Raw genomic sequence first — 23,120 nt, forward strand, 5'->3', positions numbered from 1 at the left:
CCACAGAGTGGGACTAAAAAAATGTTCCTAAGGGTCCGAATCCTAGGTATCTACTGCAGGGAAAAATTCAGGTGACTGTGACAGTAAGGGAATTTATTGAAATTAGTAGGAACAGGTAATATAGAAAGGCTTAAAATATCACAAATTTCATTTATCTGTACTTGATAACAAAAGCTAACTGAAAGCCAGGTCTGTCTGTGCTCCATGGCGGGTAACTTGCTGCTGTAGCACCAATTCTCGTGCTAGGCTTCCAGACAACACTTCCTCCTCCCTGGGGTTAGAACTAGTCTGTGGTGACAGGACCCTGTTTTGACAAGGAAAGGAGCTGTCCTTGATTTCACTCTATATGCCAATCCCCTGACTTTTGGCAGACTGCCTGAACCCGGGTGAACTTTGGGTTCTGCTTCTGTGTTCTATGTAACGTAAGAACCAATGATTATAAATGTAAGCAAACAAATAGAAAGCAAACATGGCCAGCAAAATGAAATGAGGAAAATACCTTTTTAACACCACCAAAAGTGGTGAAGAATTTAAAGAGAAATGGGGCAGCAGGATCACATAAGGCTTTTGGTTACATATTCTGTTTTGACATACATAAAAAAAATTCTGCTGAATTCAAAATAAGCCTGGTTGGAAAAAGAAAACCTCTAGAGCAGTCCTCAGTGACACTGACTGATAACCCTGATCCTGAATCAGCTGTCTGGAAGAACATATGCTAAGAAAGACTCACTAATATTGTTGTTCGTCCTTTGTTCTTGAAGAGGACCAATGACATTGTGGAGGTCTTGACCTGCCTGTGAATTGGATTTAACTAAAGCAGAGTTGAACACTCTCTTTTCTAGAGTCACTAAAGTCCAGTGGCAAAACAAAAATCAAGAAAACTAGTAATGGCCCAGGATATAGTGGTGTCTTTGATGTCTGACCAAACTCTAAGTGCTCCACAGTGCCTGCTTCAGCAGCTTTCATGGCCATTGGTACAAAGCGTTTTCATCCACCCACTCCATTGGGGGAAGTCTTCACATGCTTGAGGTAGACATCCCCCTAATTCCCATGGGTTGGGGGCCTATCAGTTACCTTCAGCCTGGTTTAGCCCATCGGCTGAGATGGTTTTACCAGAGTGTGGGCACTGTGAATGCTACAGCTTCTTGGAGCCACAGGTGAGAGCTGGGTGGCAGGTGGACATGAAAGGTGGATGAGCAGCCCTGAAAAGGGCTCGACAAGCCCTCACACAGAGAGGAGCTAATACTGCTAGCTAGGAAAAAAAAGACCAGCATTATTTTTTTTTTTAAGTTAGCTTCCAATAAATGTGATCAACTAATTGAAGTAGAACACTGGTAAATCCTCTCTTAGAGCTTACAGTTTCTTTTACAGCAGATAGTTCCTCAAAAAAAGATATCTAAATTACTGCATGTATTTAGACACACGTATACATACACACATATTTCATGTGTATAATAAAATCAGGTTTTGTGATAGTTTGGTGTTTCTATGATCTAGAGATTGGGGCAGCTAGGTGGCTTAATGTGGCTCAGAGAGCCAGGAGGACTCATTTTCCTGAGTTCAAATCTGGCCTCATATCTTTACTAGTTGTATGACCCTAGGCAAGTCACTCAACACTGTTTGCCTCAGTTTCCTCATCTGTAAAATCAGCTGAAGAAGGAAACAGCAAACAATGCCACTATCTTTGCCAAGAAAACCTCAAATGGGGTCATGAAGGTTGTACATGATTGAAATGACTAAACAATAACACTAGAGTTTACATATGGCTCTGTAACACACATCAGGACATTGAGTTGGGTCAAAACAAAACACACATAAAAATCCTGAAACCTCAAAAGCCTACTGGACCACAATCAAAGCAATGTTTGTGTCACAAAGGACATAAAATAACTCAGTGAAGATTACATATGACCAAAAATGGAGGTGGGCCTTTCTAATGTCGATGGACTGAGGGATAAGAGATGGACAGACAATTTCACTACTACAATGTTATTCAAAAAATATTAAAAGAAAGAAGGGGAGGTCTCCAGTGCATTGGGAACCTATATGAAGGATTTCTGGAAAAATACAGACAAGAACTGCACAGGATAAGAAGGTGTAGAAGGGTTGTAATTTGTATCAGTGGAGAAAGTAATCACACCAATGAGATGACTGATCTGGCCAAGAAGTAGTTAGGAAAAGGCACCCATGATTTAAACATCATGTTTAAATTAAGGCACGGTCTAAAAGCACCTTCTGGAAAACACTGGTAAGAACAAACCCATAAAAAAAGATACTGAACTTTAGCATCCCCTTGTAGCAGCTGTGCTAATGCAAAGATTGCAGAGAAGTCAGTCAATCAATATTTATTAAGCACCTACTATATGCCAGGAACTGTGCTAAGCACTGGGGACACAAATACAAAAGAGGAAGATAGTATCTAGCATCAAGGAGCTTACAACCTAACCGGGGAAGACAACACCCAAATGGAACCTGGAGCAGGGTGGGGAGGGAAGCCCAGAGCCAGGGCATGATGGAGAAGTCCAGAGGAGTGAAGTCAGCTGGGAAATGCAAAGATGGATTTCCTGGTGCCCTCCTTCAATGGAGCACCACACTAAGTTGCTGACTTCCCTAGACTGACACATATAACTTCTGGGGTGTAGGTTTTGAATGTGGTGCATAGTTTCCCTTAGGGACAACAAAGCTTATTGAAGTATCAGAGAAGCAAGCATATAGTGGAAAGTGAGATAGAAGGTTGGGGTTTTACTTCCAGCTCTACCACTAACTAGCAAAGAAATGAGGAAAACCAGATAGAAGCAAATAATTTCACCTCTTTGGGACTCAGTTACCTCATCTATGAAAGGAGAGGGCTGGACTAGATGATCTCAAAGGTTCCTTTAAAAAGCTCTGGACTTTCAATGAGAACTTTTAGCCCAGTGTAGACAGTGTCAACAACCCCAGACATGGATACAGTGAAGTTAATTGTTAATAAATAAAGCTACACGTTAAAAAGTTAAAGAAGAAAATGTGACTCTATACAACTATGTTCACCAAAAGACATCAAATACTTGGAAAATATTACTCTGCTACATTTCAAAAATGAATTAAAAAGACAATACTATGTTTTTAAATTGTGTATTTTTATATCTAAGATGTATGAATCTATTCAATTGAAATTAAGCATCCTTCTAACATTTCCTTTTAGATGGGCATAACATCCCCTTCAACTCAACCCCGCCCCCCACCCCAAACACTGCATTCTAAAGCTACCCACCCTTTCCACTGTGTTCTCTGGAATACATGGGTAAATCTTTTCCTTTCCCACTCCTTTTCACCTTCTGGCTCCAAGACCTGAATCCCTTCAGATCTGAACCTTCCTGATTACCCTTTCCAGCACTGATTAAAACTTTTATTCATTCCCCACCTCCCACCCTCCACTTGCTGGTCAAGGTGGGGGAACTGGAGTACTCCTTGCTCCCCATTTTCATTTCTTGGCGCTCTCTATCAATATTACTCAGTAACCTCTCCTTCTTCGAGGTTCACTTGAACCATATCTACTGCCCAATCAAAATTATGGTAGCTATTGTCTATCCTCAGGATATTCTCTTTTTCTCCTCAATGAGTTTGGGGCCTGGCTCATACTCTTGTGCCCAACTTTCTAGCCCAACTCTTGCCTTCATACTAGGGAACTTCACCATACACAAGGATACTCCCTCAAGCAGCCTTACCTCTGAGTTCCTCAACTTGCTCATTTACCATGACCACTCCATAGCACCTCACACCACCTCGGCTATACACAGTCATACTCTTAATCTTTCCATTACTGACAAATACACCAGTTTATGAACCGTAAAATTTCTTTAGCTGATCACAATCTGTTGCCATTCTATGTCGCCTATCTTGCAGCCCCAAATGCTGTTCTTCCTAACCTTGACCTCCAATCCCTCGCCCCCTTGGTTGCACTGCCTACGCTCCATGCTCCTCCCTGTTCCACCTTGACCTGTAAAAGTGAACCAGTTCAACTCTACGCTGTCTGCTTCTCTTGAATCTTTTTCTTCATTATCTTATCATTGGTCTTGAACTCCAAATCTCAGCTGCAGATGACTATCACCATCTACTGGCTTGCTGCTAAACAAAGCTGGAGAAACCCATTAAACCATACTGAATAGGACTATCACAAATTTATGTTACATAATATCAACTAGGTCCTTACTGCAGTAAGACAATCCTTTTACACTTCCTTAATTAACTCATCTCCCAATAGCCAAAGCAAGCTCTTCAAAACCTTTTCAACACACCTCATATCTCCCTTAGTTCCTTTCCCCCCAAGCTGTCAGCTGAGAACTTTATCTAGTATTTCAATGAAAAAAATGAGGTCACTGGCTAAGAGTTAAACAGGGAGAGAGTAAAGATAAGTGAGGGGATGGGAATGATAGAGGTGGTAATCTACTGGAGAAGACAGGATGGCAAGATGGGCTGGCAAAAGGGGGCCATTTCATTACGTGAGATGGGGTGAAATTGGAGGCAGTGGCAGAAAGCATATGGATGACACGAGATAAGGAGAGGAGAACATGGAGCTTTCAGCGAATGGCCTCAATTTTTTCAGTGAAATGAGGCAAGGATCTTTTTTTTTTTTTTTTTGGTAAACAGTATTTTTTTTCTAGTTACATGTAACAGTGAGTCTTCAACATTTATTTTCTATAAAATTTTGAGTTTCAAATTTTTTCTCCCTCCCATCCCCCATATGGCAAGCAATCTGATATGTTATACATGAACAATCATGTAAACATATTTCCACATTAGTCATGTTGTAAAAGAAGAAACAAAACAAAAGGGAAAAGCCACAAAAAACAACAAAAAAGTGAAAATAGTGTGCTTCGATCTGCATTCATACTCTATAGTTCTTTCTGTGGATGTGGATAGCATTTTCCATCATGATTGCCTTGGATCACTGTACTGCTAAGAAGAGCTAAGTCAGTCATAGCTGATTACTGTGCAATGTCGCTGTTACTGTGTACAATGTTCTCCTGGTTTTGCTCAGTTCACTCAGCCTAGGTTCATGTAAGTCTTTCCAGGTTATTCTGGATCCACCTGCTCATCATTTCTTATGGCACAATAGTATTCCATTACATTCATATGCCACAGCTTGTTCAGCCATTCCCCAACTGATGAGCATTCCGTCAATTTCCAATTCTTTGCCACCACAAAAAGAGCTACTACAAATATTTTTGTACATGTAGGTCCTTTTTCCTTTTCTATCGTTTCCTTGGGATACAGACCTATTAGTGGTACTGCTGAATCAAAGGGTATACATAGATTTATAGCCCTTTGGGCACAGTTCCAAATTGCTCTCCAGAATGGTTGGATCAGTTCACAACTCCACCAACACTGCATTAGTGTCCCAATTTCCCCACATCTTCTCCAACATTTATCATTTTCCTTTTCTGTCATGTTAGCCAATCTGATAGGTATGATGTGGTACCTCAGCATTGTTTTAATTTGCATTTCTCTAATCAATAGTGATTTAGAACATTTTTTCATGTAACTATAGATAGCTTTAATTTCTTCAACCGAGGCAAGATTCTTAGATGAAAGGGTGGGGGAGAGGGAGCCATAGGAAATTTGAGGAGGGATGTAAAAGTTTTGAAGAGCTCTTTTGGTAAGTGGGATAGTGAGTTAATTAGGGAAGTGTAAAAGGATTGCCTTGCTATAATGAAGGTCCAGCAGAAGTTAAGTAATGTGCTTGAGGATTTCTGAAAATAATTAAAAATTTCTTTATTAATCCAATTTCTCCTCTTAATTTGCTTAATAAGTCCCTCTCTCCTCCTTTAGCGCAAAAGTGAATTTATATTAAGTTCCATTAAAATTATTACAATTTTGAAATCTTTAAGGTTTGAATTACTGAAATTTCACCATAAAAGAGAAAATGTGTTCCAGAAATTATGTCTAGAGGCCAAATATGATGTCACAAACACTGAAGCTGTTGGTCAAACCCTAGAATACAGAAAGCTGAAATAAAGCTGTTGAAATTTGGTATTAAATTGTTTTTATTTTTTAAAAAAGATGAATAGGTTAGTGAGATAGTTTTGTTATGTGAGCTAATAAACTTTCACATAACGCCCATGCAGATGCATACCAAAATTTTAATATAATTCTCAAATTTGACTTTCCAAATCCTTGTCCATATTGCCTCTCAAAGAATGTTTATTTTAACAGAGAAGGGAAACTTACTATTATGTTCTATTTTGGTGCCAGGTATATTATGCCTATGCAATAAAAACTAATATTTCCTTTGGAATATATCTGATAGCACATCTCAGACTAAAAATAGCTATAGAGATCTTATCCCTACCTTTAACTTCTGCCATTATCTTGTAACCACTTTATCATAACAAAGTATCAAGTTCAAAAGGATTACATTTCAAGATGTTTTACCCGATTATTTTGGTTTCACAAAGGCACTTATACAGAAACTCTAAGTGAAGATTTCTGTCTTTCTAAGAAGCCCAGATTCCCATTTTACCTCTCTCACTTTCTTGCCAAAGGCTGAGTCTCATCCACAAATTCACACATAGAACAACCAAAAAGGCATCAGTCACAGGAATATTCTTTATTACTGAACATAACTTTGCAGCTAGCACTAAAACAAAGAAGAAAAACTTTTTTCTTGTCTATGTGTGAAATGAATTGAGAAATTTCTGAATTTCTTCAGGTGGTGGTAAATGCATGAAATGAAGGGTACTGAATGTACAAGTAAAAAAGTGATATGAAAACTTGAGGACTTGTACCACAGTCAAGTAATATAACTGAAAGATAAAGACTGTATAAATCTTTACAGTCCAACCTAAAACATAAAATTTTTAAAAAGCTGAAAAATGTTTTTAATATATTAATTTTAGTATTTTAAAAATATCTTTAAACTACACTAAGACTTCTGAAACAAGCTCTACTTAACACCTACTATATACCCAGTAGGGTACTGTAATAGGTGTAAAAAATTACAGGTACTTGACCCCAAGATGATAATCTTATTGGTGATTTCTTGTTCTGACAACCGATCTGTTTTCTAACAAGTAATAACTGCAATGAGACATTTTTTCAAATTCAGATTTTTCTTGTAGCTATGTTGCTCCAATCGAAGTCAAATTAATCCTTCTCCTAACTATAGTACAATATTTATCAGTTTGAAGAAATGTAATAACTAAATAAGACTTAATAGAGTAATTGGCTTTATTCTGTGTTCTAAGATCACACTCAAGCATACAATTTTAACTTCTTAAGGTTACTAAAAAAAATCTAGGAAAATAGGATTTCATTTTTTATAGCACTTTCTGTTTGAAAAACTGAGATGAAGTTTGTCATAGTGGATAATGTTGGACTTAGAATTAGGAAGACTTGGGCGCAGTGAAAAGCGTGCTGAATGTGCAGTCTAAAGACCTGAGTTTGAATCCTGGTTCTGACAGTGACGACCCTTGTAACCTAGGGCAAGGCACTTTTATTCTCTAAGCTTCTGTTTTCTCATCTTTAAAACTAGGTTGGAGTAAATGTTTGGTCCCTTTCGGCTCTAAATCTGTGATCTCATACACATGAACACACACCACCCACCCACACAGTGCACTAGATACATATACACTCATGTGTACACATACATAAGCATGTGTGCAAGTATAGATACCCACACAGACACAGGCACACACTCCTCTTCCTAAATCTTGTACAAACATTTGTAGCTTGACATGTTCATCAGCTATAGGGAGGAGACATAGCCTGCAGCAATGTCTTCAGGTTAGAAAAGCAACTGGTCAGAGCAAGCTGCTTCCTCTCAAGAGACTCATGGTCATTTTCTGTTGAAAGGGAGTTGCTTATAGAAGGAAGCCAACTGAAAAGCTTGGGTCCCCTTACTTCCCTGTGACAGTCCACCAATATAAATATAAGGATGCCTATTGTAAGAAATGAGATGGTTAGTATCCCATATTGTAACAGAGAACTGTGCAGGTTCCAGAGACTTGGGATTAAATTCAGTGCCCCTAAAATTCCTTTTAGATTAGCCACGAAATCTTTCCAGTTAATGGGATTCCAATGGGATTTCTGTCCTGTATTAAAACAAGAGTTTATTTCAGGAAGAATCTTGCCAGGATGTTTTAAATTTAAATTTTAAAATGCATGTTTTAGTTTCTTCTCCCTCCCTCTCACCCCATATTCAGTCACTTTCAGGATTTCATTTGACACCTTCTTGGTCTGTGGAGAATTACCTTCAATCCCAGGGCCAGCACAGCCTGCTTACCTCTTTGTGGGAATCTTTATGTGCCTCCAGTGTTTTCATGATTGTCAGTTCAGCATAGTTTTTAAATCTTGCTGGTTGGTTTCTCAGAATTTCCCGTAATACTCGCAATGCCAATGCCCGTATCGAATGCTGAGGTGCAAGATGGAGGGAGAGGTGTTAAACTATGACTGGCACACAAAGCTTTATATTAAATAACCCTTTCTGTTGCTTCTACTTCCACTGAGGTTTGACTCATTCGAGAGGAGAGGCAGTAAAAACTTAACATTTATAAAATGTCCTTGTATGTTTAATCAGTAAAGGAAACAGCAGATGAGGAACAAACTTTCAAGTCATTCATCTCTTGGAATATCTTCGCTATTAGGAGGAGGGCACTATGTTTTGCCTTAAAACAAACAAAAATAAGCTATTTGTCATTTTTCATTAAGTAATTCTCCTTGGAATGCTTCTAGACTCAAGAATTATAGTCAAAGCCTAGTCACTTTCTGACCCTGTAAATGATGAGATCATTGGTGGAAAGACTTGTAAAGTTCCTTCAGTAGCACCCCCCCCATCCTCCAATTCTGGATGGTTGCCATTCTAAACAGGACTCTTAATCTCAGTAAAAGAGGATGGAGTTTACACTAAACAATATCTAAAAGGTACATCCTGATTCTTTGCCATTCATCTGTACAATTCACACACTAACACAACATTTATTTATCCTCCACATGACATCATTTTATCTTTGACTAAAAAAAGCATCCTAAGCCTAACGGCTACAGTAGATGGTATTTTGACTAAAAAAAAGTTTGCACATATCTTTTATCATCTTTCTATCCCTATATCCCTGTAAATCAAACTAATGAAGCATTATCAATGAACATTTCTAAGTATTTGAGCACTACATACTCAAATGTTATTGTAGTCCTAATGATACCAACTCTATGGTCAGCTGTCATTCATACACATTGCAATATCAGTTATTCTAAATTTGTATTCTTACTTTTATATTTCATTGTCTAAAAATTTTCCTGGTCCTGCCGCTTCCCTTTTCTTTCATTTTTGATTCTTAGAGTTTACACAAACTCTACTCAGGGTAGTAGATTTTTTAACTTTTGGGATGGAATTCAGCTAACTTTCAATATTCATTTACATCTCAAAAATGGGGCCAATTTCATAATCTGGAGGAAGCTGGTATCCTAAGTCAAAATGATTGCTTAATTTTTAGATTTCTATAATTTGTAGCAATTAAACTGACTTGAAAAACAACATAATTACATTAACATACTTAGGTATAAGAATGAGGGCATATGATGAAAGGCAGATGTCAGTATGGTCTGTTCTAAATGAAATATATTATATACTGTCTATATGTCTTCTGTCATACAAAAATAAAATGTTAACATAAAACTAAAAGGAAATAAAATTGACCTGAATTTGATCTATCCTATAGACAGAGAATTTAAAAGAGTCATCCCATTTTATGATATAATTGTAAGTTAAACCAAATTTTCGTCAACTATGCACTGTATTGTGGAACCAGTCTCTTCATGACACAGGTCTCATGAAGTAAAAATATCACCCCTACAACCTCTTAGAGTAAAAATTTGCTATAATAAAGCATAGGAAGTAGTTTTGGTTCTGTGCTGACATCAACATTCATTAAAAAGGGTTTCATCAAAAAACTAAGAGAGCACAGGAAGCACAAAAATAACTTAAACCAAATCCAAAGAAAACTAGACAATGGTCATGCTGCTAAAAGTGAAAAATTAAGTCCAAAGTAAAATTTCTCACATCTTTATCTCCAAGTGTTTCTAGCAGCAAGAGCAAAATTGTTTTGAAGTGTTCTTCCCAAACTCCTAGGTTATCTTCTCGGGTGATCTTGAGTAATTCTAATAAGGCTCCTTTCCTTTCTTCCACCCGTTCATTGTGATTGGATAATTCTTTCAGGAGATCAGCTACCAAATCAGAATGGTCAATGGGTACTGTGGGAGAGAAATGGAAAACAAGAGGTTATTCCACAGAGACAAGTCCAACCAGAGAATATTTCGCCTACTGCCCTACCCTATTTGGGGTCTGACTGATGGGGTCTGCCATCTTGAGTGGCTTTGTTTCACTTATCAAGATCCACAGGCCATTCTGTAACATCTCTAAAATTCATCACTAAAACCAGGAAATAAACACTTATCACCTTGATGGTTCCCTAAAACCAACCAATTTTCCCAGGAATATATCTAGCCATAAATGATTGAGTGTTCTAGGTTCTAGTAAAACTACACTAACCTTAAGGTTAATATTGGAAAGTGCATTAATCTTTCCAGTTGTGGGGGAAAGGCCTAGAGGTAGCAATCAATACTTGAGTAACCATTTTCCTCCCATACAGCCACAACTCTGGTAAGTTAGATAGGAACTTTACTCTGAAAGGTTAAATGGGAGGAGTTGGAATTTGGGAACAATGTCGACTTTTAGCTTACTTACTGAGCACCCCTGTTCTTGTGAAGATAGAGAACTTATCAGAGACTGAAACACTGAGAATTTACTATGATTGAATAGGATGGCTCACCAGAGAAGCCCTGTTCTTTGAATGAATTACAAGTAGGTTTCAGATGAAAAATTAAATACCAACAGCAGCTAGCGTCATAGCCATGTTCTTTAACTCCTGTCACTGGAGTACAGCCATGAACAGGAATTTTAAAAAGTAAATCATCTGTACTTTTGCTTTCCTAGCATCTCACCCTTCTTTCCAAGAATAACTTGTGGAACAAAATTAAGATAGAGCTTATTCCAAAGGAAAAATTCAGCAGCTAGCACCATGCCTGATGGCCTGAACCATCAGAGGTAACCAATGAAGGCAACCATTTTGAGAGGTCTTAATTCATTGATCAAGTTCTGTATTGCCAAAAAAATTAATCCACATTTTTTCCATCCAACATTTTCCATGTTACTGACCAAAGGACAGCGGTTCTATGCAGGGTGACATTTAGGCTAATGATATACACCAGATCATTCAGCAGATAAAGAGGTCAGAGTCTTATCTCTTTTCACTACAAAAGGCTTTTCCTAATAATCAAATGAGATAATGTATGTAAACCGCTTTGCAAACCTTAAATGTTAGCTATTATTATCACAATAACAATAATGTAAAGCTTAATGAAAATATACCAAAGTAAACACTGAAAGTTACCCATGGCGATAAGAGGTTTGACTTATTGCATATAAAAATAATGGAAAGGAAGCCTTCCCATTTTATAACATAAATTGTGTTAGAGAATTGCCTAGGGAAATGACTAGCTTGGGGTCACAAAGCTAGTATTTATCAGGTGGGATCTGAACCCAGATTTTTCTGTCTCTTAAGGCCAACTTTCTTTCAGTGGACGCAGTACCTCTTGGACTCTAAGTGGCAGAGCAGGTGTTGATCTGCAATTGTAGAGGGAATTTCTTCCCTGGAAGTTCCCAATGCCAATGAAGTCACAAGTCCAATTTCCTCAAAATACTGATCTTAAAGTTTATTAAGCAATTTATTGATTTGATCGTTGTTGTGTTATTTTGGGGAGCGTGGTCTGAGACTTAAAGACTGTTTTGTCTTTTAAAAAAAAAGCTTTGGGTAGAAAACAGTAAATACAATTGTATTTTCATCACTGTCAACAGTCAATAAACCCAACTTGGCTAGCATTTATTAAGCATCCACTACATTCAAGGCATTGTCAACGCATCAAACTCCCTCAATGACCTAATCAACCAACAGGTTTCAAGCAGGAATATTCCCACAGAATAGTATACTAATGTCTTGAACTCTGATGGACATTTGACACAAGATAAAATGAGGCCTCTATCTAATACTATTTGTAAAAGAACCTAAGGTAGAAGTCATGCTGTACAAGGGCCTTATAAATGAAGAAAGAAAAAACCCTCATTAAAACACTGTTATAATGCTATAGTAGGGTAAGTCGGTAAATGCTATTCCCAGTTGCTTATTAAACTGAGAAAGTTCAAGTGTCATTTAAGGAATGAAAAGATGAATTCAGAGCATAAAAGCTAAAATTCCACCCCAAATGTGAAATTTGATCCATATACCCAGATCTTGGTCCACAGAAGATAAAGCAAAGGCAAACTGTTTGATGAGAATGGGATGAAATTCGAGAAGGAGACTAACCATCACGAAGCTGATCCATGTCATCATCAAATACGGCTTCTTTCAGAGCTGTCTTGTCATAGGTGTTGATTGTATCGGAGTAGGGATAGGGATTATAGTCTCGAGTTCGGGGCCCAGTAAAGGCTCGTGGAGGCTGGGTGTTGAGGAGTGAGGTTTTGTTATCGAGAGCTGTCCTTCCTCCTTCTACTACATCACTTCCTCCTCGCAGATCAGTGGCAGGCGAAGCTATCCCACCATCTCGTGAAACCTGAAACAATTAGGAGACAACACCCCGTCCCCTCCAATCAATAAAATTTTAAGATTTCTTTTTCTTTTCCCAGTTTTTCTTAAGGAAATATAGAAGGCCCTAAACCTCTAAGACTTTGACCGTAGGGCCTGAATTTATCAGCATCGATGATAAAAGGTGATAAGTTTTTTTTTTTTTTATCTATTTTAATATGTAGTTAAAATATAACAATAAACAGGGCCAAAAAGTGTTTCTATTAAAGTATATACTAATCCATACACATATAAAATTGGCTTTATTCATGGTGAATAACAACTTCTCTTCACTGAAAAAATGGTTTTGAAAGAACAAGATAGCCTTTGCCAAGGAGACTGGTCCCTATTGAAATATACATTGTGGAATTCTGTGTTACAATATGGTAGGATATATGCAGGAAATTAGTATTTTCTATGTTTGAGTGAGAGAACACTATCAGAAAGATACAATGAATTAGTAGTTGTGACTTTCAGACTGAATGAATTCATAGCATCACAGATTTAGAACTAAACATGACTGGAGAGATTATCTAATCCAACCATCTTCAGGTAAAGGAACTGAGGCCAAGAGAAGTCAAGTGTCTTGACCAAGGTGACATGAGTGGCGGACCTGGGATTTGAACCAGGGTTCTCTGATTCCTACCACGCTCCCACTCCTGAACTACATTCTTTCTTGTCACTATGGGGGAAAAAAAATAAAATCCTGCATTCAACAATTCCCCATCAAGTTGTTGGTTGAAGATGACTGCTTATGTCATATAGCTTGGAAAAATGAACTGAGATTCTTTAAGGAGAAGTACTCCAACTATCTAGAACAGAACAGAATAAAAGTGGTGAGGATAGCAGTCCATACTCAAAAACACAGATGGATAGATCTTTTGAAATACTTACAATATCACAGTCTTTTTTGCCATCCCGCTTAATAGGCTCATTCAGATCCTCCTGGCTCCGGAAACTAAACTTTTCTATGGCTTCTGTTACTCCACGCAGAGAGCTGTAGATTTCATCTGAGTTCAAGTTCTCTGTGTCATAGTCCAGCATGCTAAAGATTAAAGGCGTGACAGGCTTTAAAATGGGGCATGGGCATTAAGGTTTTACTTTGAATTGGTAGCACCATTAATTTACAGAGTGGGGTACACATTTAGAATGTTGTTTCTAAGAATGACTTAAAATGAAATAGATTATTTTGGCAGCTATCTTTTTAAAGACCCCACTAATTGGAAGCTACTTTTCTTTCTTTCTCTCAGAAAATGTCTTTTCATTACAAAATCTGAACCCATAAACATGAGTACTCTAATAATCAGTGAGAAACATCAATAACTATATGAATGCGAAAACTCAAAATAGTGACAACTGGTGACTTAATGTACAGAGTTAATGAAAGTGAAAAGTTTGCTTTCATACCTCAAAAGGTGAAAAAAACTTTTTTGGTGTTACTGGTCTCAAATGTACAAACATAAATCAAGAAGAATGGTCACCTCACAATAAAGCTAGTTTTCTCATAAATTACATAGTAGCAATATAGAAAACAATAAGACTGGGTTAGAAAAAGTGAAAGGTTATCTTTACTAGTAGCAGAAAATCATAGAATTTAAAATCTGATGACTCAGTCAGATTCATCCTAACAATTGAGAAACTTAATTCTCATGCAGCCTACCTGAACTTAATTGAGAATTTTCAGCTATTCTGAAAGGTTTTAGGTTTTGGCTTGTAGCCTTAAAAGAGATGTAGGTGCACAGTGGGTAAAGCTTCCAGGCAAAGATGCTACAGAAAAGAACTAGAAGGAAAAGAAAACTGAAATCTGATTGACTTGACTATTCTAAACCCCTCTCCCTCCACAAACAGAAAATATAAGCAAGTGGCATCAAAGTAGGGCAAATCAACTCAAAGTTTTAAATCTTCTTAGATTCCTGAAAGTACTTTAAATCATAAATAATTTCTTAAACACCAAGTGCTTTTTTTCAGACTTTTTTTTTGAAGCAAACTACAAAAGATAGAGAAAAGGAAAGGAAGGGCTTTTGGTCTTCTCAAAGTATGATCTAATGGCCTAACAACTTATGAAAAGAAGACAAAAGATTCCAAGAGAATTCCAAAGGAAGAATCACTTTCCTAACACAGAAAATCAAGTCTAATGGATACATGGATCAGCTAGAAAAAAACAAAACAAAACAAAACAAAACCAAGCCATAAAGTGTGCCCTAGCAGACATTAGGAATACTTCATGAATTAAACTCCATGAATTTTAGGAAAACACTGAAAAAGGAGCAGATGCCAGAGTCTTGAGCATTGAAACTTGCAAAGAGATCCTCTGATATGTATGGTTGGGGTATGCCTATAATATATCTGATTATATGCCAGTAAGTACTGATGTTATAATAAAATATCAGAGCAAAGCTGTGCCTGAATTTTGCAAAGGCCACCTGAAATGTATGGTAAGAAAACAAACAAGTGAAAAAACAATGTATCTGTGTTGCAATGTTTTAGGAAGAATCAGATTCCTTGAAGAGCACAGGCAACTCTGTCCAGTCTTGGAAAGGGTAATGATCTGCAAAACTCTGAAAGGATTTTGCTTTTTCTTTCATCCCCTAACTTTCTTTAGAGCTTGCAGAAAATGAAAGGCAGAATATGGATAAGCTTCAGTCACTAAGCAGGGCGAGGATTCCAAACGCTCGGGCTTACAGATAAGGTTTTGTGAGAATCTAGTCCTTATCGAGAGGAGGGTACACATTCAGAGGTGGCTGAAAACAGAATGATTTACCTAAGATCACAAAAATGGTGGCAGTACAGTTGGTGAAAAAGTCTAAATGTCCTGTGGTCTGTGCATTTATTATTTTTCTTCCATGGAGAAGAAGAAAACACACAGCACAAACTGTCTGGAGAGCTCACAAAAACATCTGCCAACTTAGGCACTTAGTCAAAAGGTTGGCTTTGACATCAAACAAAAAAAACACGTGTACTTGAACAAGTTTGCATCTGAAATCCAACGCATGCACTGACAGGAGACAGAAGGCAGAAGTTGAATGAAGTTCAAGATTTCAGCCCCTTCTAAGTTCACAAGGCTATCTTGCTATGTAGCAATTTGGTCTTCAGAAGATGTGTAAGAGAAGAGCATAGTGTTGTTTTCTCCTTCTAAAAAAAGTTCACTTACTTATATGTGAAGAAAAGCATTTATACATCTGGCCAGTACATTTGTGTTTATGTATAAAGACTGGATGATAAACAAAAATATACACAAGATGGGAAAAAAATGCCTTAAAAGACTGCTAATCACAACAACCAAAAATAATAAAGTGGCCCATGCATAAAACAGTGACAGGATGAACAAGAGGAAGTTGTAGAGATATTTAGCTTTAAAAGGATGTCACAATATTATTTTTCATACGTCGCTTCAAAAAATACACTAGCCTTTGGACAATTCAACTTTTTTGAAATAGTCCATTCCAGGTTGCATAGCGTATACTATGACAATTGGCATTAAGAGTTTCTAAAACCTACTATAGTAATTCTGTTGTTTGGGGATTTGTTTTTACTTTTGATTAATCAACCAATTAAGAATTTTAATATAGCGCATTCTGCACACAACAAAGGAAATTCTATGGCAGTAATGTTTAAACAAAACCTATGCCTATAGTAGCTTTAAGATTCACAGACACCAGTGATATGAGTGTTTTTTTTTATACAAGTTAACAAATTACTAAAAGTTTTCTTATCACTGTCAGCAGACAATGTGCTTTAATTGCTATTTCTATATTTCTTGGCTTGATTCTTCATTTGCTCATCAACCTTTTAAAAAGTCCATGAAATTAGATAAATTATAATATTACCATATCGACGATGTCATGCAGTGGGCCTTCGCAATACTAAATGTTATGTAAGGGACAGGAAGGACAACTGAAGATCATCAGCTTAGAGGCCATAGAAGCCAATCCCTTCATTTTGGGGATGGGGAGACTGAAGTACATAGATAGGTGAAGTGACTTGCCAAAGTCACATGGCTATAAAGTGTCTGAGGAAGGATCTGAACTCATTGAAATCTTTCTGACTTCAAGTCTACTGTTCCATCTAGCTGTCTGTAGTGGGTTAAAATACCTATGTGTTCCACCCCACCAGCCTCTACATCTTTGGGACTATTCAATTTCAGTCTAGTTCTGGGGTTTCATTCTACCCAACAGGTTAATATTTGCTTGAGGTTAATAATGATTTGTGGCCATTTCATTTAATTCAGAATATGTGCTTCATATTAACTTATATTTTTGTAGAAACTTACAGTTTACAAAGTGTTTTCCTCAAAACCACCTTATGATATGGGTATTGCAAGAAATACTACCTAAAAGTGGCCAGACCAGAGGTAAGCAGCCTTACAAATAAAAATACATAGATATTACATTTAATATTGAATTAGGCTTACTGAGAGTGAATGCTCATCAAGTAAACGGAGCACCAAGACTATGCATACAAAAAGACATAGTGCCCCATTTTCACAAATTTTGGGTGTGGAGAATTGGGAGCAGAAGCAAAGGATGACCTCTGGGAGTCCAAATTCAGAAACTGGTAGCGTGGGATACAAACTACCAGCTTCCCCTGCTTCACGGATAAAGCCAATGATAAGATAAAACGTCAATCCAGTCACAATTTGAAATGCTCCCACCTAGGCTATTTTAATAAAGAGAACAAGCTATTCTATAAAAATAGCATTAGCAAATGGGAAATCAAATTTTAAAATTCAGAGGCGGTGTTTTGATCTTAAAGGAGTACAGAGACAACTGTCTGCAAACAGAACAATTGGGTCTATACTCAGAAATAAGCACAGGATCACAGGATTTAGAGACAGAAAGGCCTGTAGAGGCCTTCTAAGTTTAATCAGATAAGGAAACTAAGGCCCAGAGAAGAAATTATTTGCCTACAATCACAAAGTCTACTAAATGGCAAAGTAGATACTTAAATGTAGGTTACATTTCAGATCCAGTGCTAATGAGGTTGACGGTAAAATTTAAATTACTTTGAAAATTCGTTGAGTACTGCAAAAGACAAGTGCTATTAAAGTACGTGTGTTTGTCTGTGTTTGTAAACAGGTTCATATACATACACACATAACTGATGCTCCAGTAATGTGCGGTCTGTCCATTTTGTGGATAGATAATCAAGATAATACAACTGCCTAAGGTGCATTCCAAAATCAAACACTGGCTAAATGATGGTTTCTTGCATTACCTGGAATTTTGAATCATTAAGTTACTACTCTTCTCTCTGGGTATGATTAAGAGATGCCTGTAAATGGATTCTCAATTCTGCATGTCTCTATCAGACTCTTGTCAAAATAAAAGATTCTTGTGATGCTTCATATATTCAGTTCCTATGTACCACAGTACATTTCTGGCCCACATTTCTTTACTCACAACCAAGGAAAATTCCAAATAGTTACTGACAGTTTTTTACACTGGGAGACAAGACATCTCTGGTACAATTCAATGAATTATGAACTGCTTTTGGATTTTCCTCACATTTGTAGAATCTATCACTCTAATGTGATAGGAAAGAATGGCATATTATGAAATGATAATCCACACAATAATTAGTTAATTGTTATAGGTGTCTCTGTATAGGTCAAACAAGTAATAACACTTATTTAATCTCTAAAGGAGAATATCATATTCATTTCTGAGGAGGTAAAAACCTGTATCTCTAGGAAAAGAACTAAGGAAACATGACACATTGTCTGTCCCTCTTCCTCTAAATCTTCTGTCAACCAACAAGTTTGAGTACTTTTAGAGCTAGTACTCATTAGGGTATTTTGGATAATGTGTGCAAATGCAAGAGTAAAAAACAGCTTCAGGATTTCTAGCTAACAAAATGGCAAGGCATTCCACTGATAGCAGTGCTAGCTCTCCAACACTTTATCCACTCCAGTCATCAGGTGTGGAAGCAAAGGCCTCCTTTGAAGCATTTGATCAACTTTTATAGAAAGAAATAAGCTGACTTTAGAAATGCAATAATATTGTGACACCACAGACAAGTTTAACAGGTAGCTTGTTACCTGGGAGAGTAAGAGCGCCTGAAAGTCTTGTGGGAAGGAGCTGTGGGGATGGAGTTAGGCTGAGAAAGGGGAGGTGGGTGCTTCGACAGCCCATCGGCACTCCAACCCCAGAACCGACTGCAGTGGTCAGAAGAGGAAAATCAGAGAGAGAAAACAGAGAAACAGAACAGGGATAGGAAGGGGAGGGGGAAAAGAAACTATAATCTGAGTGGTTTCAAGTTTCGTGCTTCCTGGATAAAGTTGTATAAAAATGAATAAAAACAAAATTAGACAGGCTACTTCATGGAGTATCTTATAATACCATAAAGAAATAAAACACAAATTCCACTTTTCAGTCCATCCCTGAAACAGAGAAACATTATTCTTTCCCAGTCCACCCATGGATCTTGTGTTTGTTTTTGTACACTATGAGAGATCCCAATTATGCACATAGACGCTTGAGAAATTTTCAAATAAATATTAAAGCTTATAAACAACTCATCAATTAATTTAAGGAAGAAGCAAAAAAAAAAAGGAGATTTAATTTACAGTTGTTAAAAATAGGTGGGTTTCCTGTAAATTTTATAAAACTAAAGTCTATACACCAGCACCCAAGTAGAACAGAAGCTGACTTTTGAAATGGTAAGAGCCTGGAGTCAAATCAGGCCTATGCCACAGGTTCTCAGCTTTGGATCTTTTATGAAAAGGCATGAATAACACTATAATCCTATGGTCCTATGAAACCAACCCTTGGTTAGCTATGGAGGAATTAGGGAACAACAGAAACAGTTTCCTAGGCCTAAACAACTCAAAACTAGAAACAAAATTGAGGGAGTGCCCAGAGTCTCTAAGAATGCAGACAAATGTTCATCTGTAAGACACAAATTCAATGGGAGCTGAACCTGGGAGCAATCTCGGTTTGTCTTTTCTGATGATTCATGAGAAATTACAGAATCATAGATTTAGAAGGAACCCTAGAGGCCATCAAAGCCAGCACTCTCATGTTACAGATGAGGAAACTGAGGTACAGCAAAGTAAATTTGCTCAGCATCACAGAATTAGTATTGAACTGGGACTTGAACAAGGGCTCTCTGACTCCACGTCCAGTGCCCTAATCACTAATACCACACTGCCTTTGAATGTGCTCTGGTAGGTAGCAGAGGGGACATGGCAAGTTTACAGTATACTCCTATCAAGAAGGGCAGACCTGTACACAAATTTATATTAAGGGAATCGCCTTTGTTCCTAGGAGCTCACGCTTCTTTCTTGTTTGTCCAGCTATTAACTATGATTACGGAGGATGGTACCTGTGATTCCTGTTTTCTAAGGTGGGGTAACAAGGTACAAGAAACCTAAGAGCTTTCTTGAAGGCTAGGCCAAGAAAAGAATACATAGGAGTCACAGTTTCTAGTAACATCTTGGTCAGGTTATGCTACATGCAATGCTGTTCATGATCCTTATCACTATGGAATTACAAATAATTTCTTCACTTTAACAACCTGCTTAACAAAATTTGCTTATCTATTAGAATATTATCCAGGCTTAGCGAACCAGTCAAAGCAAGAAATCTCCCTAAGGATCTCTGAGTACAGAGTCTGAAATTAGCAGAATACCTGTATGCAAATAAATTAAAAGGAATGAGTGATAAAGTTGTTTTAAGATAATAGATCTTGGGAAAGAAAATTTTAAAAAGGAGGAATTGGCTATTAACCTGGGCTGAAAATCATGTTTGAAGGTAAAGTTCACCAAGTCTGTGGGTACCACCAAAATTACATGGGACATTAACTTTTAGAAATGACTAAATCAATATAATTATCAAATAGTCATACATGTTCCCAGTTCATTCTTATCACAAAGCAAAGGACTTGATAAGGAGTAATAAAAGAAGCTTTGTTCTAAATATTCTATAATAAATAGTAAAATTAGGGAGAAGATATATGTATTATATTTCTTTTGTTACACTGGCCAGTATCCCCCCTGGGATATGTTCATTGATAAAAAGGCATATGTCTCAGGTAAGAAAGACCACACACGTACTATAATAAGGTTGTTTTAGTATTCTGAATAATTCAACTCCTCTTGTATAGTCCAACATTATTTATATCAAATTCTGTGTAGTATTGGTTCATTCTGTAGAAGAGTTCCAGTGTACTCTCTGGCAGTTTCTCAGTGTGGCTTTCTAGAGAGCCAAGAAAGAATCTCATTCACCAATAGGTCCCTAGTGGATTCCAGGCACACTTCAGCTTTACTTCCTGTGTTCTAAGGCCAGAGTCTCTTGTTGTTTGAAATGGGGAGGTTATAAAGGGAAGGTAGAGACTGAAGGAAATTAGGTAACTTTTATTTTAAACCAACAATAGGTACAAAGAATGGGTCGATGATATATCAAAGAATTAGCATGCTACTCCTCCGAAGTTTAAGATGTAAAGGAGGCTGTTCAGTACCTCTCGGTCTACTTAGAGTTATTACAGAAGTACTTGTCTCATTTCAACTATCTAGGTATATTTTCCCTCAGAAAAATTAACAATGCAGTTGGTTATGTTTTATCTACCTAAGTTCCGAGCAATACATTAGGTGAACTAAAGGACTGTAATAGGTCCCTATTACTATTTTCTTTTAAGAATGCTTGCTTCCTAAAAAATTCTTCATATAGAAAGAAAGCACTGGAAGATGTTCTTTTTTTTTCCTATGTCATTCCATGAAGGAATGCTTCTTTCCCAACGTTTCAGAGAAGGACTTTCTTACTCAGCAGGAAAATCTGCTGAAAAAATTATTTACTCTCCTAGAATTTGTTCAAAGCTCAGAAAAAGAAAAGGGTAATTCCTGAGGCATCACAGGCCTCAAAAGTCCAAGTGTTAGGGGAGGGCTAAATCTATAGGTAAGTCCCACCTTTCACCACCTAGCATTTCACTGAGTTCCCTTAATACCTTAATCATTTTGTTTCTGCGAACATTCCCAGGAAACTTGGGCAATAGTTCCTCTTATTATGCACATCAGAGCACCATCTAGTGGTAAAGAAGTAACTGCAGACTACACAGTAAACAGGAGGAAACTACGCCTTAAGGATTCCAAAAGGATGGAGTGAAAAGTGGGCACTGCTTATGGACAGACACTCTCTTTCATGTTTCCAACTAGTTTGGTGATAGGGGAATGGATTTCCTTTGGATGGTTTCTGAGCTCTCTTAAGAACCTCTATTTCATAGAATCTCAAAGTTATGTTAGATACAGTGAAATGTGAATCACTATTAGAAAATTCTTGGTGAAATGAAATAACTATCCAAGTAGTGGTATTCTAAAATCCCAAATAAGACTAATTAATTGTGATCTCAGAACTCTTTTCAACCTGATTACTGAAAAGACAAAGCAGAATTTCTGAACTACTAGAAAATTTAGGCCAATATAATAGGTTTAACTTTATTTTGACTCTAAGAGATCTAAGTAAATAAAAACATGCAATAATTAGAATAAAAGGTAAAAATTTATAAAAGATGGTATGTTTAATAAAATCACTAAAATAATGTTGGCATTATGAAATTCATAGCAGATACAGCAATCAAGGTTAGAAGTCATATACCCCACATCTCATTTTTTAGGAATCATACAATCTTGAGTGGGAAATGAACCAAAGTTCTTAGAAACTTACAATCTCTCACTCGCTGTAAAAAGAGCCTTTTTATGATATATCTGATAATTATCTAGACTCGTCCTTATTGACGAGAAGTTCGCTACCTTGTGTGATAGTATGTTATAACTCCAGTTGTTAGAAAGTTATTTCTCACACTGAACCAAAATCTGCTTCCCTACAACTTGGCTGTTGTTAAGGTCACATTTAAAAAAGACAAATAAATTTCTTCTTAAAGTGAGATACTGCAAAAAAGTTCTTCTGACATTAGTCCTTAATCTATCACTGACTGGAAACTCGATGTCATCAGTGGAATTTCTTTGTGAGAACATTCACAAAGTAGCCTTGTTCTTGGTAGTATTTAGAGAAGACTGATATTTTAATTGTTCCCTTTCGTAGGCTTTTGCCCCAAACACCGAAAGAAACGAACTGAATTAATATTATTCTGGAACCATCAAGATTTAGCTAACAGGAAAAACAAATGTGTACAGGCAATTTCCAATTTGTGAGTTCAAGGTCAATAAGCTTCTACCACAACTTTTACCTGGTCTGAGCTCTGGTTCTTTTATTTCACTGTAGAACATCTGAACAAGGCATTACTGGATTAATGAAAAGGAATAAAAAACGGGTAGCCAGGAGGAGGAATCAGAGAAGCGACAAAGAAGCCTAGATAATATCCACTAACTGGATTCCAAAGAGGTGGCAAATTGTAGGTGGAATGTTTGAGGAGCTGCTTTCAGACAGGTATTTATAACCATCTGACTGAGAAGAACAGCGAGTAACAGTTCTGTTGCTGTTGTGAAAGATGATGAGTTCAAGCTTAATTAGGGAT

The 23,120-nt window shown here is 37.1% G+C and overlaps 1 protein-coding gene across 3 annotated transcripts in view; it reads right to left on the bottom strand.

The window, feature by feature from the left end:
* The window catches only part of CLASP1 (cytoplasmic linker associated protein 1), a 357,318-nt gene that overhangs the window by 16,273 nt on the left and 317,925 nt on the right, over window positions 1-23,120 (bottom strand). For 2 of the 3 annotated variants that reach the window (XM_036744771.1, XM_036744772.1), the window contains exons 32-35: window positions 13,548-13,698; window positions 12,396-12,642; window positions 10,037-10,227; window positions 8,264-8,392 (exon numbers count right to left, since the gene is read on the bottom strand). In XM_036744771.1, the coding sequence (XP_036600666.1) occupies window positions 8,264-8,392; window positions 10,037-10,227; window positions 12,396-12,642; window positions 13,548-13,698 (718 nt within the window). Of the gene's footprint in view, window positions 1-8,263; window positions 8,393-10,036; window positions 10,228-12,395; window positions 12,643-13,547; window positions 13,699-18,690; window positions 18,808-23,120 lie in introns of all 3 variants that reach the window. The other variant, XM_036744770.1, reaches the window with a different exon arrangement.

Source organism: Trichosurus vulpecula, chromosome 2 (assembly GCF_011100635.1).
Source record: "Trichosurus vulpecula isolate mTriVul1 chromosome 2, mTriVul1.pri, whole genome shotgun sequence".
NCBI lineage: Eukaryota > Metazoa > Chordata > Mammalia > Diprotodontia > Phalangeridae > Trichosurus > Trichosurus vulpecula.